The 18,338-nt window shown below is 42.4% G+C and overlaps 1 protein-coding gene across 1 annotated transcript in view; it reads left to right on the plus strand.

Annotated features, from left to right (window-relative positions):
* The window catches only part of MYO10 (myosin X), a gene marked incomplete at both ends in the record, with an annotated part of 161,899 nt that overhangs the window by 55,791 nt on the left and 87,770 nt on the right, over positions 1-18,338 (plus strand). Inside the window, 1 exon segment of the mRNA XM_082289298.1 lies at positions 16,976-17,134. Coding sequence (XP_082145424.1) covers positions 16,976-17,134 — 159 coding nt within the window.

Below are 18,338 nucleotides of genomic sequence, written 5' to 3' on the forward strand. Positions count from 1 at the left end.
ACCACACTTGAACTTGGGTTTTAGGTAGTACCTCTCTCCCACCTTCAAGGAACTGCCCAGATGTGTCCGTTCTATGGTCTTTACTATCCACACCACTGAGAGTGGATTTCCCTGCATGATGTAAAATGTGATGGTACGTGATTGAAGCCATGAGCTTCATGGCTCTTGCATGAGGGCAGTTGAAGTTGGGTATCACAGAACATCACTAAACTCAGGCTTTAAAAATCAGTTGGGCAGGAGTTGGGAGCCATTAATCTTGCACAAGAAGTGCCTGTAGAGAAGTTTTCTCTACTAGTTTAAGTTAATATTGTGAATAGCAAAAAGCAATGTCCAAATGAATGGTAGTAAATGCAAGATACTTTAGGGGGAAAATAAGAGATTTGCAGTATTTCAGGGGTCAGACTTTGCTAAATAGAAACTGAAATTAGGTATTTCTGTTTTTTTCTTTGTTACACAGCTGCTCAGATCAAAAGATCATGATAGTCTCTTTACGTTCATGGTCTTTGGCTGTAGGATTGAAACATGCTCTTGTTTCTAGAAACTTCTGATTTAATCTGCCAGGCTGATGCTATTAGCAAAAAAATCATGGCATTGTTGGAGCAGGAGAGAGCTTATGTGTGGAACTAAGTCACTGGATTTTGCCAGTTAGCATAAGCCCAGGACTCACTTCTGAAGTATACACAGGTGAGATGGAACAAGCGAGAAAAATAATAAAATAATAGAATAATTTTGTTTGGAAAAGACCACTAAGATCATTGAGTCCAACTGTTAACCCAGCACTGCCATTGCTTGAATCCTGTGAGGTCAGTACTCTCAGGGTGAGGTGACATTAGCTCAGACCCTGGGTAGCTAAATTAAATGGTTCTTTAAGGCATCCCTTGTCTTCTGATCTGATGCTGTTTGTTCTGTAGGAGGATTTTTCAGTGTTATAGCTTGTATTCTGTACTGCAGTAGGTTCTGGCAAATGTATCCACCAGCTTGTAAGTTACATGGATAAAACCACTCAGACCAACTCTGCATTTTTTTTTTTCTTCTACATCCCTTGTAGCAGAACTTGCTTTCTTTCTATTGAGAAAGAGGAAAAAAAGCTAGAAAATGAGAAAAATTAAAGTCCTTGCTCATTTTGCCTTCCACCAGAAATCATAATGAACAACTTAAGGAACTTTGCAGACTATTGGAAATTTATGATGAATAATTCTAGCATTTAGAGGGATAGGGACCGGGATGTAAAAAGCCAGGCAACCCATACAATCCCCAGTGTCCTTCAGTGCAGGGCATTAGGACTCACACCTGCCTGGGTTTATCTGCCATCTGGTCAGTTCTGTCCTGGGTGGACATGCAGCTTCATTCCCTGTTCTCCAAGCCTGTTTCATGTTCAGGCCTATGCACTGAAAGTGTCTGCTACAAAAAGAACTGTTTGGTGTCCTAACAGGGAGATTGCACCCTCAACAAGATTATGTATTTATAAGCGGAACCTGTCTTGGGAGGTGAGAGGAGTCAAATCTTTCGGGGAAGAGAACATTGAAAAGGCAGCCTTTTGTAGCTAGCAGGGGGATTTCCTGCATTGATTTCTAAAGCTGAATTTTAAGATGTGTATTTATCAGAAAACACAGTAAAATAAACTTCTTTGGGTAGCTGAGAGGAGCTAAGAGAGGAGGGAAGGTAAGTAGAGGGAACGCTATTCACTACTACATGGGATTGCCACGTCCATGTATCTCTCTCACAACCTTTCCTCCAATGCAAGCAATCAGAAAAGTTGGTCCAATTTTAATCTGTTTCTTCTAATTGGTTTTTACTAACATGTTAAAGTAGTCTCACAGTATTTCATGTTCTGGCTAACCCCCATTTTAAAGAATGTATACTGGAGCTTTTACAGCTTCATGTGCTTGAGGTTTGTCAAAGTAAATTCAAAACCAAACAGCAGTATCCTTACAAAGACAGAAAAACACTGGTGTGTTTTTATTTGCAGCAGCAGTTTGGGTTTTTCTTTCCAGAGCTATAAACATTATGGTTATGTGTAAAGCTACCAAGTAATTCTCTGAATATAAGACATCTTTGTTGTCTGTCTCCATAATTCTGACACAACTACTGAAGTAGTGCTGTCCTTATTTGGGGTGGAAAAAACAGTGCTGTGAATTACTCTTTGCTGGTATCATGGGAACCAGTTGTAATTGAGCTTCTCCAACATTCACATACATGCTCTCTGGTATGTGATACAACTGTGGTTTGCAAATGTAGGAACAGGCAAGCTGTGGAAAATAAAATTGCACACACACCTTTTAATAAGCAGAGTGAGCTTCTCCAACATTCACATACATGCTCTCTGGTATGTGATACAACTGTGGTTTGCAAATGTAGGAACAGGCAAGCTGTGGAAAATAAAATTGCACACACACCTTTTAATAAGCAGAGCCACCTTCATGTGTGTTCAGTTTGCCCCTTTGCTTCTTGCAGGGCGGGAGTTTGTAGTTCAAATGCAAACCAGCCAGTTTATATGCAGATTTTATGGGAGTGACATATAGAACAGTCTCTCAAACTTTTACAGCCAAGAGCAACTTCTTTCCCTTATCTGTATATAGTGCATTTTCTCACATAAAGCAATAGCTATGCCATGCAATAAGACTTAGGACATGGCTTTGAAAAGTATTGCATCTCTTGACCACTCTGTCTGCCCCTATCTGTGCATTCATGTCCTGCAATGACTAGTTGGTGCTCCTGTCTCCTCAGCATGTTCTAGCATGCTTGTTCTTTTCTTCAAAGAAGCCTGCCACAGGAGTGTGACAAGACAACCTATATTCAAGCCTTCTATCATTCCTTTTTTAAGAAAAATGTAAGATTTTGTATGTAACATCCACAGGCTTTTCACAAGTGCAATGAAAGGAGATTCTTACCTGCACAATAACAAAAAAATGAACAGTATTATATGCAATATTATTTCTAAGGATGTAAGAAAGGGGAACTTGTAGAGACTTTTAGGACAGACAGAAGAAAAGGTTTTTTTAAGCTGTTCTGTGAATTCTTAGGCTCCTGGGCCTGGTATACTTGTTCACGGTCCTTGTAATAGTACCAAGCAAAAGAATATAATATTGTTTTTTCCCCAAACTAGACATATTAAAATTTAGTAGTGTTTTCATATTCATACTTTAAAAATCTCCAAGAGGTCTTTGTACCAGACACTGTAAAACTTTGTAGCAAAGATGTAGGGTTTTTTCCTAAAAAGATTTCAGTCAAAGAAAGAGTTCACTCTGGCATTCCTAACAATGTATGCTTTGTTTGAGTAATAGTCAAATTTACTTGTATGCATTTGAGAGAGCCTAAATAATTAGTACCTGTGTAATCAGACTGAGTAATGCTCCTGCAGCAGTGCAGGAGTGTACTGTGCAACTTCAGTGTAAGTTAGAAGGTGACTGTGCTGCTTGTGAATAAGCAATTTCTCTTTTTCACAGTCTAAACTTAAAGATTTTGAGCTTGAGAATAAATATGCATTCATGGCCTTTCCCTTACTGCACCTTTTCAAAACAAGATACAGTAGGGTTTATTTATTTATTTTTTTTGATGAATGTGTCACCTTTTTTTTTTTTCCTTTCCCTCCACTGCTTCCATTTCTCTTAACTGTGGTTTCATGATGATTGAACCATTGTGAAATATTCAGCTGGTTTTGTTGATCTTAAATCAGAGCAGTTGTTGGGCAGGGGAGGCCTGGAAAACTTCAGTCGGGCAGTGTTTCCCTCTAAAAAGTAAATGCAAATATCATAAATGACCTGTCAGGGGCTTTCTGGCCCCTCTGACTCAGTGAAGGCTGGCATGTGGCTGCAGGAGCCCTCCAGCTCCAGCTGCACGTGGGTCTGAGGGATCTCGGTTGACAGGGGCCAGTTGGGCTCTCGGGGTGTGGATCTGGGTTTCACGTTTGTAATGAGAAGGGCTTAACCGCCTTGGCTGCTATCTTAAGATACGTGCAGCTTGGTTTCGTGCTTGTTCAAACCTGTTTTCTTCCTGGCAGCAGGCTCTCATGTTGCTGCAGCTAACAGTGCTGGGAAGGTGGGGGGATGGAGAGCCAGTCCCCATTATGCGGGTTTGGGAAGTTTCAGATTTCCTTGCTGAGCACTGTTGGGACTCTCCAGGACAGTTCAGCCTAACATGTTGGTGGGCACCTTGTTGCGAGGATAACATGCAAGTATGAGAGCCCTGAGAGTCTTGAAGCTTTAAGTTTTGCTGTGTGGCACAGCTAGCAAAGGGCCTGGGTAGCTTTTTAGGAGGAATTCCTGGTTGAAGAGAGCGAAACAAAGCCTTAGTGCAACATGCTGGCTGACCAGTAGCAGTGCTGACTGACCCACAGCTCTTCTCCAGGAGCTGTCAGTGGTCATCTGCTGGAGACTGCTGCTGTTGTCTAAGCATGCTAGTCCTGGAGAAAAGTAAGAGTCCAAGGGCAGAATATGCTCTGTAGAGCTGTAAAATAAGATGCCTTTGTGCTTTTTTGAAAATAATGTTTATGGTGATTTTTGATGCTGCAATCTCCTTGATTAGTTAACCTATCAGAATATGTTATTAAGAAAAGCCCAAGTTTTTGCTTACTGCATAGAAATTCAGAATTATTCCAGCTTCTTTCTCCTTTCTCCCACCTTTCACCTGTCAGTTACTATTTTTGCCAAGTCGCCTGAGCAGCGGTAGGAGCAGAGGGACCCCCTGCCCTCTGCAGTGACCCGTGGTTGTCTGCTGGTAGGGAGGTAAGGTCCCTTGCTCCTTCCCTCTGCAGACACAGAGTCCTTTGTCATGGTCCTGCTAGCAGGGCATGCGAGAGCAGTGCCTCTCAGGAGGGATTATTGCATATTATTATTGCAGACTTGGGCAGCCAACCTGCAGTAATCATGCACTGGCAGGTTCCTGTCCAGCATGTGGAAGCTGGGATGTCTATTTTTTTAATTCTAGACTGAAGCTGACAATCTGGTGTGCAGCCATCCCCCTGTCTTCTGGGAGAAACAGGAGTGTGAGGCACCCCGAGTTGGTGCAGGATGTCCTGGGAAGAGCAGCATAGCCCTGCTTAGCCACAGAAACAGCACTGTGGACAAGGTTGTTGAGGTTCAGTGTCTCAGCCTCTGAGAAGAGGGGTTCACTGGGGTGCAGAGCTGAAGCTGATCTTCTCTGTATCTCCGGTAAAGCCAGTTAATCCATGCCTGCTGCATGAAGCTTTGTTGTGGCCTTTTACCCCTTTTGGCTCTGCCATGGATTGTGGTGAGCTTCATTACTGGGCCCAGGGAGATCAACAGGGAAGCTGAGGGAATGATGAATCCCTTCCTAGACCCAGGCTAGTTCTACACATGGACCGTCACATGCCGCTGGACCACGCGTCCTGGGATCCTTGTTAACACACACTGGTAGGAGGAAACTACTCATGCTGTGTGAAGCCAGCTGAGATTCAGTTCCAGCCTAGACTATGAAATGGGGCTAAAGCCTCTTCTGTCCCAAGAAAGTGCTGCTCCTGCCAATGGTTTTAAATGGCACTGGCTAATTCTGAGTGTGGATAAACCACCTGCACTTATTTATTTTTTTTTAATTTGACCGTGCTTCCATGCTAGCAAAAAATAATCTGTTGATATTTAGGGTGCCTTCTCAGGCAGGGGAAACTATGCTGTTTCAACAACTATGCTGTTGTGGGACCCAACACTAACTTTGGTAGGTTAAAAGGCAGCTTTGGACACCTGCTGAGAGCTGGTCTGTCGCTGCCTACAGAGTAATTACAATTAACTCTGCATGTCAGAACCAGGCACATAAATAAGAATTGGTCACCTCCTCCCACGGTTGTCTAAGGTCACCTTCCAGTTATCTTAGGTCACACCTGGAAAAAATCCCAGTTGCTGTTCAGCTGAATTAATGGCTGTAGTGACAGAGGGAGTGGCCTTACTGTTTCTCCTCAGATAGCATTTCCTGAAAGCCTGATGAATTTTTTTCAGATCAGCACACATGGTAAAAGTTAACTTTGAAATGGCATAGACCTGTTGACTAAGCTGCTACAGAAACTGTACTGTGTGCTTAGGTCTGGGAGAAATGCCCAGTGTTTCATGTTCACCTGCCCATAATTCTGCTTTGGGCGTTCTCCATTGTGTGTGATGGGTCATCATGTCCGTATTTGTTGCCATGGGTAGACATCCTTAGGAGCTTACTGTATTCAGGGCTTCAGTTCCTCCCTTTTCCACATATTGCCCTCTCTCTCCTCCCCAAAGTGTGAGTTACCATTGTACACCTACAAGTTTTGGGGGAAGGCAAGCTGAGTAGACAGTTACATCGTTTAAAGGACCGCTTTGAGCTGTAGATAAAATATGCCCTTGGCTGTCTTCCTGGCAGTGTAGCAGTAAACCTCTCACCGCAGGCAACCTGCAGGAACAGCAGGTAGTAAATGCTGGCTTAATGAAAAGCCCCTCTGATCCTTTAAAGAGGAGAAACGAGTGAGTGAGGGGCTGATGTTCAAGCTGGGGTTGTACCCAGTTCCTATTTTCTGGGCTTGAGCAACAGTAAGTAGTGCCAGGGGTGTGGGTGGGAGTGTGGTGTGCCAGTAAAGGGGAGGGGTTGGATTGTCATTACAAGGCAATTAGGGATACTGTAGAAATGCCGTTTTGTAATATTGTAGAAAAAAAGATTAAAAGTTAACTTCAATAAGAAATATAAAAGGGCTTTTGCTGTCTTCTAAAACAAATAATTCATGCTTCAATTTGGACTTAGGCTTTCACAAGCGGAAATTACATGAAGGTTAGGTCAGATATTAAGGGTAGAATCTTCACCAGAGGGTGGTTGGGCACTTGAACAGGTTTCCCAGGGAAATGGTCATGGCACCAAGCCTGACAGAGTTCAAGGAGCATCTGGACAATGCTGTTAGTCACATGGTTTAGTTTTAGGTAGTTCTGCAAGGAACAGGGAGCTCAATTCCATGATCCCTAAGGGTCCGTCTCAACTTGAGATAGTCTGTGATCTCTGCAAACTGATACAGAGCTTTGTACTGTCTCTCATTTAGATTTTTTATTCTTGTAACATAAAGGTAAAAAAACCTTAAAACTAATTATTTTTTTAAACAAGCCAATATGAGAGTAGACCCTTATCTAAACTTCACTGGAGTGGGTTCAAAAAAACTTGAAAATTAATCCTTCAAAGATAATTTCAAGCTTCCCCAGTTCACTCTCATGTCAATCTCTTGTCTATTCTGTTTCTCTGAAAACATGTCAATACGTAAAGATTCCAAAGGTGTTTCTTTACATTACGGCAGGAAGGTCCTAGAGGAGCAGGCACATTGCTCTTGTGAACAAAGGGTTGTTTGATTAAAAAGCTGAATGCAATCAAATATTGTTGCGGTGAGGCATACAGTACTTACACTAGCAAAAATCAAGCCAAGTTTTGGAGAAATTAAAAAAAAAATAACCAAGGGAAACATAAATTGAGGAGTCTATAGTTAGAAGTTGTCAGGAGATCTGAAAAGTGAGATTGTGTGTTTATGAACGTCTTTATGCATATGCAAGTTGCCATGTCTTTAATTCACAGTACAGCTTTAAAAATGGTCAGTGCAGAGCATTTTTTTGCCCTCAGCACTGGATTCATGACTAATGCCTGCCAGTATCTTATATTATTCTATTGCCCCAATATACTTAGGGTGTCTCACAGAACATTTACACTCCTGTTTCAAGTACAAGCATTAATTTGTTGTCTGACAACCCTTTTGTGTTACCTGTGACGTTTGGTACTCCCTTGGGTGTGGGCAGAACAGATAGGGAACCACTTGACTGGCAGCCAGACTGAGGTGCTCCTCTGTTGGTGTTTCAGGGACTGGACACTTTAAATTCCAAATGAAATGCATGTGTGGGTTGGAAAACAAGTTCTTACCTTGCTAGCTGGGACAAGGTGGTTCCAAAGGGACAGATCTCCCTATGGGGAGGTGGTGGGCAGGAGAGGGCACCAGGAGGGAAACTGGGACCATAATGGCAAGGGGAAGAGGTGTGGGGGAGGGAGGAGAAATAACTGGAAATAGGGGAGGTTTTGCAAGAGGAATGCAGAGGTGGAGTTGGTGGTGGAAAGCCCTGGAGGAGATGCATGCTTTGCTCTGTTTCCAGAGGTGTAAGACCTGCAGGAGGAGAAGGTGTGAGCGAATTGGGTCTGGGAGGTTACTGTTTGAGCCTCTGTGTGGTGATGTCTTTAAGGATGGAGGTGGCTGAGGGCTGTAAGACCTTGCAGTCCTGCCTGGTGCATTGCTGTGGGAGTGCACTGGGTCATGCTGCCAGTAGCCAAGTGCTGTCTGAGCTGGCTCTTCTCCAGCCTGGCTCCTGGCCAGGTCGGTTGTCTCACGGCTGGCGTGAGGGTGGCCCTGGCGGTGGAGCCTGCTGGGGTGCTCCTGCAGGTCTGCCAGCTCTTGACACCCAGCCAGTACTGAGTGAGTGAGCCACGAGCTGGAGCACAACCTCTGGTGTCTGGCTGCATCTAACCAGAGCTGAGGCATTGGCTGCTCCCTGGTAGGAGGGGTGAAGGAAACCTAAGCCCTAAATTGTCTCAGTACATGGAAATTTGCTGTGAAGACCACCCATTTCCATGCAAAACCCTTTCTTCTGGGTCTGTTTGCTTTTTATTCCCACCCAGCCCTCTGCAGCAGCAGCCTTGTAGGGGAAGCACCCCAGCCCAGTGGCTGTGGTCCTCCTGTGCAGGGGCACCAGCTTTCACTGAGTTGATGCCAGAACCTTTCATCCATTACAGCTCGTGTTATGGCGGAGCCTCCTTGTTTTGGCAATAATACAGTGGTGACAAGTGCCACAAACTTTCCTGATGGGAAATTCCTACCAGGCAACTGTGCCTGGCAGCAGCTCCCTAGGTAGCTCCTGGTCCCCTTGTGCCTGACTTCGTGCAGGACAATTCCTACAGAGTTTGGGCACCACTGGCACCCGCAGGCCGTGGGGGCTACACCGGCAGCCCAGGCAGGATCAGTTCATGAAAAGTATTGGGGTGAGAAGAATGTAGAGGGATGAGGCCAAAAGGCTCACAATGGCATTGCTCACGTTTTGTTTGGAATCCTGGAGAGCATCACTGGAGTATCATTTTCTCTAGCGAGCCTTTGTTTGGTACAAGGCTTGCTCTACAGGGATGGTCCTTCAGAGCTCCCATAGAAACATTGCCTCTGATTTCACTGCTGCAGAGTTGCACACAGGCTGCTCCTATTCCAGTCTTGGAGACAGTCCAGTCAGCTATCTGCAGGGCTCTTTCCTTTTTTTTTTTTGTTTTTAGGAAAAAAGACCTATTGAGATTAATTGCTTTGTGTCTCATAAAAGCTGGTATAATTTGTAGGCTGCTTATTGACCATAGTTGTTCCACTTCTTGATAGTGGGGCATATTATTCAAATTTGGCTTTGTTCATTCAGTTGCAAGTAGTCATTGTTTATTTCTATGAATCACGGAATAAATACAAATTGGAAACTGAGAGTTTGACTTGAGTTGTAAGTAACACTGAGAGGAAAGTTAATGCTTTCAGTGCCTGGCATTATCCATAGACACGCTTTTCCACTGTGTGGAAAATGATGGATAAGGGGTGAGAGTTTTTAGTGTTCTGGTCTTCCTCCTGAGGAGACCATCAGTTTTCACCCTCTTGTCCTTTGAGCTCGGTAAGGTGATGTGCAGTGAAAGCAAAAGGAGTTACTGCCATTACATCTGTTTACTGGGTTCTGCTTACAGTAATACTGATTTGGGAGTGCCTTTGGTGGGGTGTTCCGAAACAGATGGAGGATTGGGAACATGGGCCCAGAGCTTCTGTTTCTCTGCTACAAGACAGGATCTGCTCCCTGTCTCATCTCGCAGTGATGTGTGGGTCAGAGCCTCCTCCCTGGGTTGCTGTGTGGCCAGAGCTGCTCAGACCTCACTGCTGACTGGCTGCCTGTCAGGGAGCTGAAGACACATGCTGAGGTACGTGTCCTGTGTCCTGCCCTTGGACTGCTTCACTTGGTCCAACATTCTGGGAAAGCAGCTGCAATTCTCCCACTTCTTGTCCACAGACAGAAAGGAGCACTTCTGCATGGTGAAGAAGATGCTGCTGACATGTGGGGAGTGTTGCACATTTTCTGTAGTACTGCAGTTGCAGTATTTATAGGTGGGCTTCTTAAACTTCGAGCTTTGCAATATCTGCAGGTGCTGTAAGTTAGACAAGGTCACTTAGAAAGAAAGTTTAATTAAAGATGCACCTTTTATTTTTTTTCTTGTAAGAATTACAGGGACTGTCTAGAGGCTTATCTTACAGTAGTATGATCTTGGTAAAATGGATGTGTTTAGTTCTAATTAAATTTCTTAATTGTCTGTGTAGGGAAGCCCAATTGAAGGGTCATAAGTGCTGAACCTGTAATTAGAAGCTTGTTTGTACTTGATGACAGAGCTTGTCTATGAGTGAAAATGGTTTAGAGAATGGAGTAAACTTGAAATACCTCTTGTGGAATGGGCATTAGGTGGGAAGTGTTGATCAGACAAGATTGTTGACAGTGGTCAGCACGTAGGGGAACAACAAAGAGGCACAACTGAGTGGGTTGCTGAGCTCTGCTGTGGCACTGACCAGGGCTGTCATCCTGGCAGCATGCTTCCCCACACTGTGGAGCTTGGGAGCAAAAGGGGATATTCTGAGTGGGTGTGAGAACCTGAAAGTTGTAGTAGGAAAGACATTTGGGGAGATGCTGCAAACCATTGGTGGTGCTGTCGCTGCTGGAGGCTGGGGAGAGGGTGAGGAAGGCTTCAGGACAGGCTCCCAGCACTTGAACCTGGGAGCAGCTACTGACACAGATGTCCCGGGCCCCGACGAGTCTGAGAAGTGATATGAAATGGGGACTGAGAGGAAGGGTTTGGAAGGGGGTTGATCGATAAGAGGAAGAACAAAGACTGAAAACGGCAGGAACCAAAGTGAGCAGAGGGTAAGGATAAAGTGTAGGATTACCACAATTTACAGGCTGTGTACTACTCAACTGATTGGGTAGATACAGTGATGTGCAGAGTGGGCATTTAGAGGTTTTCCATTAGAGATGCAGATTAACATCTAACGGGTAAGGGGGGCCAGGGAGTGCAGTAGTTCCCAGCATAAAAGGGGGAGAATTTTACAAAACAGGTGGGAAATAAGCTGATTCTCAGTTGATGTGTGTATGGGATAGTTGCTTGAAGAAAAGGCCAGTTAGTCACAGATAGTGGATTGGTAATATTTTTTCCTGACATAAATACTTTACATAAAATTATTTCATTTTCCTTCATAGTTTCATAGGTAAGAGACTTCATTGTGGAGTTTTCTGGTTACTTTGATAGAGATTAAATTACATTGCATCAAAGCAAGCCTTGGGCCTTGGTACATCTTGTTGCCTGAAAGATTATGTTGGAACAATGCAGTGAGTGTCTAAGGTCAACTGTTACAGAAAAATAGTAAATTATTGGACAGAAACATTACTTGGGTCACCCTCTTGTCATGATTAACTGTAGAATTTTAAAATGTCAATAGTTGTTCTGCTTTACATTTGATCTTAAATTACTTCAGATTTTATCAAGAGAGCATCCTTGTCCTGTATTTTAAGTATCTAATTAGACAGTAGCTCTCTCCAGGAAAAAAAAGAGTAAAATACTATATTTTTATTTTTGTTTTTAATCTCTGGGTCCTTGGGCTTGTCATGATTTATTTTGCTCCCTGGAACACCGCATTCCACAGCTTGTAATGGCCTCCTTTTTCTGCTTGGACTCATCTATAAAGACATTTTGTAAGATTTATTGCATTCTTTTAACTTCTAAACATGAGGGAAACACAATAATGATCCTCAGTTCAGACCAACAGCAGAGAATAAAAAAAAGAATTGATATTTTAAAGTGGGTGTTTGTCTGTACAGTCCTGTATGTTTTGCTGAGCTATGCTCATCTCTGCTGTGGGGTAGGTGACAAGAAGCAGAAAGATGCCTGAGAAAACAGAGAGCAATGATGTAGTGAACGTATGGGCCAAGTCCTCTGGAGCTGCTCTTGAATCATGGATTTTCGTGGCCATCACAGTAACCATTGCGATTAACCCTGTGAAGAGTTCACATGGGGCAGTCCATGGGACAGCAACAGGAAGGCTGTGGGCTTTACTTTTTGGGTCAATTAGTTTTGCCTTCTGGTTCTTGTGGGCTGCCCAGATGCTGTAGCAGTTGGTTTACTAATATCATAGGAATTATTGAAAAAATTGTGGTTGTTTGGCTGTGTATTTTTAGTTTGTAAACCTGTCTCTCAGATGACTTCTGTACAATAGATCTTTGTCTTTGCTTTCCCTGTCCTACTGAATTTTATGTTTTCCATATTTTACATTATCCCTCTGGTTATATGGATTTAAGCAACTTAATTTAAATTGAGTGTGTGACAAGACTTTAGTATTTCTGGTTCATGTGTTTGCATATCAGGATTATCTTCTGTAAGACCCTGCAGTTTATATACTACACCGAGGATTGATAAAAGCATTTTCTTGTGCAGAAACGGGCAGCAGAGGGAGCTTGGTTGCTTTGTGTCTGTTACCCCTACCAAGAAACCCTCTTGATTTATTGGAACAACACTGGCAACAGGGACATGCTAAGCTGCATAACCATTCCCAAGCAGGCAGTACTTGGCGTCAGTCAGGCAGTACCACGTTCAGCATGTGCTACTAATGGCAAAGCTATGACAGGTGACCGACTGGCACTGTTGCTGCCCATGTGGTGGGTAATGGATTGGGTCAACTGTGTAGAAGGGGCTGTTTCAAAATGCTTGCAATATGTGAACTCTTCAGTAGATGACCTTGCACATTTTCAGAGAGCAGTTTCTGTAGTGATCTAGCTCACATCAGGGCTTCCACGGTGCCTATGAGCCTACTTCTGCCTTTAAATAAAAATCTCACAGAAATCTCACTAAAACAACAAAGGTTGTAATTGAAATACCGACTTGTTGATCAGGAAACCTTTGGAGTACCTTCTGCCTTCCTCCCATCCAATGTGGGTCATCAGCACCAGACTGAAACCCCGTCTCTGTGTGAAAAACACCCTGAGAGATTCAGTTGTGTATGGGCTCCATGCAGGCTGGAAACCCTGAGTGCAACTTGTAGCTTTTGCAAGAAGTGGGGATTGTGTGGGTTTTTTGATGTACATAAGCACTTAATTCAGCATTCTCTTAAACTCATTTGACTCAGCTGTTGTGAAATCCCTTGATGCCATTTAATGAACTGATCCAAGCAGGGACTTTTTAAATTTGGCATTGTGTCACAAAATGGCACCATAAGAGAGAAGGCATGTGTACTCCTGTTGTTGAGAGCCTATTTTGACATACTTTGCTCATGTTAATAAATTGTATTACAAATTACATCTTTTGTTGAAACATAATTTCCATTAGATCTTGAGCTTGGGGTGTTTATTTTGTGCAGAAAGTTAATTTTATATTGTTTTGTTGTATTTCCCTTAAATGGAAGGCTTGAAAGACAACTTTTTTTTTTTTTTTCCTCATGTGCCAGATTGATTGTGCAAGATAGCATTGGTCCCCTGGCTTTCTAGGCCGCTTCCTCATTTGGGTCTCTTTTTGGCGTGTTCATCACAGTGCTAGGAAGCCGTGGTAGGGACAGCAGGGCAGTTTTGAAAGGTTCTCCTTTCCCAGTGAAATGCACTTGACTGTTGTTAGGCTCAGTTTGCTGTTTTGTCTTCTATTTCTTGAGCTTGTTCTTTTTGTTGTTGTTCTTTGAGTTGGTCCATCCTATCTCAACCTCAAATTTTCATTTCCATAATAACATTGAGAGTTCTTATTTTGCATGCTGTCTCTTTAAGGTTTAATTTAGAGTTTTCCATGCATTCAGCATGTTTGTTATCTTGAACCATTTATATCTAGAAAGGAAAGAAGTTTTTGCTGAATTCTCATTTAGGCTTGTCTTAAATCTTATTCTAGTTTCCTGCATATTTCACTTGACCTTCCAGAAATGCTGGGAGGGTCCTTGAGGATGGATGTTCCTGCATCTGCCAACAGGGTCCTCTTGAAGTTCAGGAGCCAACTTGGTTGTCTTCCTGTTCTTCGTGCTGACCCTGCAGAATGGCTCTGGGTTCCTATTTCCTGAGGATGTCAAGTGCTGTAATATTTCATAACATGATCTTCTAGTTAGTAATGATAAAGTTCAAGGTAGTTTTTCCACGTCCTTATCCTAATAAAGACGTGATTCAAGATGAAATAAAACAAAGCAGGCCTTTCAGAGCTTGAGCAACAGGGCTCGAAAAGAAGCTGTTTTAAGGAGATGAGGTCTATACATGTGATCCCTCTCTCATGACTTTGATCTTGTTAGATGATTTTGATCAAGTTTTATGGAGGGTTTAAGAAATATAAGGGATGCATGGTTCTGGCAAAAATTAAAAATAAAGGAAAAGTAGCTACCCAGTGTTGAAAAAAAGGTCCTCCTTCTTTCTAATTTGGGTGACAGCCCTTATTAGAAGTTGGTGTGTTTTCTAGCTGAGTGATACACAGTCCTGTCTCTGAGTCAGCTCACAGAACAATTTCCTCACCCAAACAAGAAGGCAGTGTGTGGGAGAGATGGAAGTATGAGACCAACTAGGCTGAAGAAGAGAAAATAGTGAGTTTGAGCGGGAAGGATGAATCTGCAGAGACCATCTTCAGTAGTGCTGCCACGTGTAACTCATTTGTCGTGTTGTTTTTCTTGGTGTTTGTGAATTCTTTACATTAATAAATGTGCTGAGTGATGTATGGGGTGCTCTGCCTACCCTACTAACCTGTGCATCACTTATCAAATAGACATCACAGATATGGAGCTTATCCTCCTAGAAGTGATGTTTCGCTTCCTTTCCATGTTCACATGAGATGCACTCACAGGATATGTGTCATCCCCTTTTGGTTTCCTAATTCTCTCACTGAGTCTGTTTTCCTGTATCCAGGATGATACATAACCTCTGTTAAGTTGTCTACTTTTCTAACATTTGCTCTCCTTAAATCCCTTTTATTTCCAAATCCTTCAACTTGTGGTATTTTTGTTCTACAGTAGGACCTTTCCATTATGGTTCTTCTGACTAGGAACTGCAGTTTATAACTTTTGAGATGTAATTATCTCTAATTCCACTTACACTTTGTGTGGTTAGTCTTGGGACTGCTAACACAATTTTCAGCCCCAAAAGTTATGCAATGAGTTGATACTCTTCACATCTGTTCTGTCTATCAGATGTCTGGACCACATGTTCCTACAAGTGGCTGCTTTCTCCCTCTTGGCAGGATCCCTCTGCCCTCTACAAATCCTTGTCCTATCATCTTTATGGTTCTTTACTGCAAAATAAGCCTCTGATCTCTCCATGTCTCTCTTTTTCCCTCAGCCAGGGATTATGCTTAGGATGCTCTGAATCTATTGGAACTTTCTGATGGTTTGCTCACATACCCTGTTGATGTCTGGGATGCCTCCCAGCTCCTTTCAGAAATTTCTTCCCCAGATCTCCTTTCTTCCTCAGCCTTCCTTCAGTATGCTTTGTGCTGGTGCAAATGACGTCTCTAATGGTCTGATGGCCTGTGCCAGCATTTGTTATGCTTAGAGTACTATTATAATGAAGAGATATCTTCAGGCAGTACTCCTCTGTCAGCTGTTAGGATATCCAAGTACAGAGCTCTGGTGTTCAGTCTGATCTGCCTTCAGCCTCCTGCTTCTTCAGCCTCTCTTTCTCGTTTGTCTCAGCAGGACAGACAACATCACTGTTTTTCTGGATGGCCTCCTACGATGACACTTGTTCAGTCTTCTATTGCCAGGAACATACATAAGGTTTTATGCTGAAAAACCTCTGAGGGGTTTCCTCCTGCTGTGCAGAGGTGGCCCCTTAGGCAGTGCTGCACAGCATGACCCCCAGCCTGCAGCAGCCTTCCCGCAGTGCTTGCTGGTGCTTGGCTGACAGTTATGGCTCTGCTTCCGTCTGCTTCATAAATATTATTTTAAAGGATTTTGGAAGGGTTTGGATTTTTCCTAATGTTCCATGTTAGTATTTCCACAAAGTATTTGCATTAATTCCATGCTTTGACTTTTTAACACTGAAATGGCGCCATTAGCAGGGACAAGTGTTGCCTGAGGAGCATTGGCTATGAGATGTGGGCATGTGTCTATAAGGATGAGGTGCCAAGATGTAAATTTGCAGGAAATGGGATGCTGAATTTAAAATCAATTGCTTTATAGTCTTTCTTGGTGTTATTAGTATTCATAAAAGCTCAACTGGATTGAGGATGTGTACATCTTCTTAGCACATTTGTGATAGTTTTACAGAAGATACGTAGAAGTGTTTTCCAACTGAGTATTTAAATGGTGTCTTTTTTAGAGTTTTTATTGTTTGTTAAGAACTGGCTTCAGAAATTAGTCCCAAAAGTCAATTAAGAAATCTGTTGGCTTATTCATTTCTAAATATCTGCTGCACACAGAACTTAGAATGCAACTTGCATTAGGAGTAATGACTGTTTCCTGACTGGAGAATTGAATGGAAACATTTAAGTGGATTTCAGATCAAGCATATGAACACTTGCAGCCTATTAGAGCATTAATTTTAATTTGCTGTTTTGCACAGTCAAACTTTTCCTCCCAGAATAATTTGAATGTAAGTGGGTTTTACTGTAAGAGGTGTTTTTTTGTTTGTCTGGTTTGGTATTTTTGGGAATGGTTATTGCTTGGTTTGTTTTTCTCTTGATAAAGTCCAGCAGTAGTCCAGTGTGAAACAAGGTTGCATTTGCCCTTGAACAGGAAAAGTCCTTACAGTCCTCAAGTGCACTGTCAGTATGTGCTAGTTTCTTATGACCCATGTAGGTGTTTGGGGCTTCAGACAGTGTCAGAGAAGCTTTAGAGGAAGGTATCCCTGCCAGGCTATTGTATTTTGCAAGTCTGCACACTGATAAGTTGGATAGGGGATATGAATGGGTATGAAAGCTCCATTCTCAGACAGGAGTTCTTGAATGTGTGCTCTGATCAATATTGGTTTTGTTTCCCCTCTTTCAGGTATTCACTTATAAACAGAGCACGATCACACACCAAAAAGTAACACCTATGCATCAAACAAGCACAGAGAGCGTGGAAGACATGGCAGCACTCGTAGATCTCCATGAAGGCTCCATTATGCACAACTTATTCCAGCGATATCAGCAAGATAAAATCTATGTAAGTTTTTTCTAAAATTAAGAAAAATATCCAGAGGGAATGTTTTTGTATGTGTAAGTGCTGTGTGTGTTTTGCTGTTCTATGCTATCTCCTCTCCAAATGCTTTCCAGTTCCCTGTGTATCCACATAGAGCTGAAGCAGGCCTCATGTAGTGACTTCTCACACACAGTGATGGAAAGAGAAAGTAGCTCAGGCTGGACATGGAATCCCTTGGAAATCTTGAGAAACTGGCATGCTACATACATGTCTACACTTTCTGTGACAGGGTTGTGTAAAGGACTTTCATTTTCCTCTTCTTCTTTAGACTCTCTGCCCCAACAACATGTGCCGTGTATGTCACCAGAGAGGATGTGGTGGAACTTAGTCTGTCACTGCCGTTTGAGATCATGTTAGGCCAAGAACCAGTTCTGATCAGCTTCCCCTCTTGTGTTGTAGTAGAAAGATTGTTATGAAAGAAGCATACGATTGTCAAGCTGAGCATTTGTGCTGTTAAATACAGACAGTTGGAGTTGGGGGTCTATGAGAACAGACAGCTGTTTATCAGTTTCCAAAACTAGGAATTAGTCCACACAGAATTCCTTGTCTTAACTCTGTAATGAAGACTTCTGTGATTAGATTTACCTGCTCCTTCAACGTTTTCATTAATCTTGAACTAACTAGATACAAGTCTTTCCTGAGTTTGGAACTGCACTAAACATGAGAAAGGTACAAGGAATATTAGCAGCTGCTACGGATTGCAAAATTGCACTTTTCAGTGAATCAATGGTTGGTCATTTTGATTTGGCTTTTTTTACTAATAATTGCAGAACACTGTTTTTGTTTCATCATTATGTCTGGGCCCTTGATTTGACCATATACATGCTTTATTTCAAGCTTCTTCTACTGAGTTTGGCTGCTTATTTTTAAATATAAACATATCTAAGTGAAAAATTAAACTTTCCCCATATTTAAGATTTGATAAAAATCAAAAAAGAGCACAAGGAAATAATACTCCTTTGCACATTATCCTAAAAGTGGCTTTTTAAAAGTGGTAAAAGCATGGAGAATCCTCAATACTGAGGCAGTTCTCTTTGCATAGGTCTTTATGTATATTTTTTTTCTCAAAACAAATGAACTGTTTTACATTTCAAAAAAATCGGCAAACAAAAAAAAAAAAAAATAGCATAAATGAGCAATCCTGCATGTGCAAGGAAAAAAACATGTA

This window comes from Coloeus monedula (genome assembly GCF_965178545.1).
Source record: "Coloeus monedula genome assembly, chromosome: 1".
Classification (NCBI taxonomy): domain Eukaryota; kingdom Metazoa; phylum Chordata; class Aves; order Passeriformes; family Corvidae; genus Coloeus; species Coloeus monedula.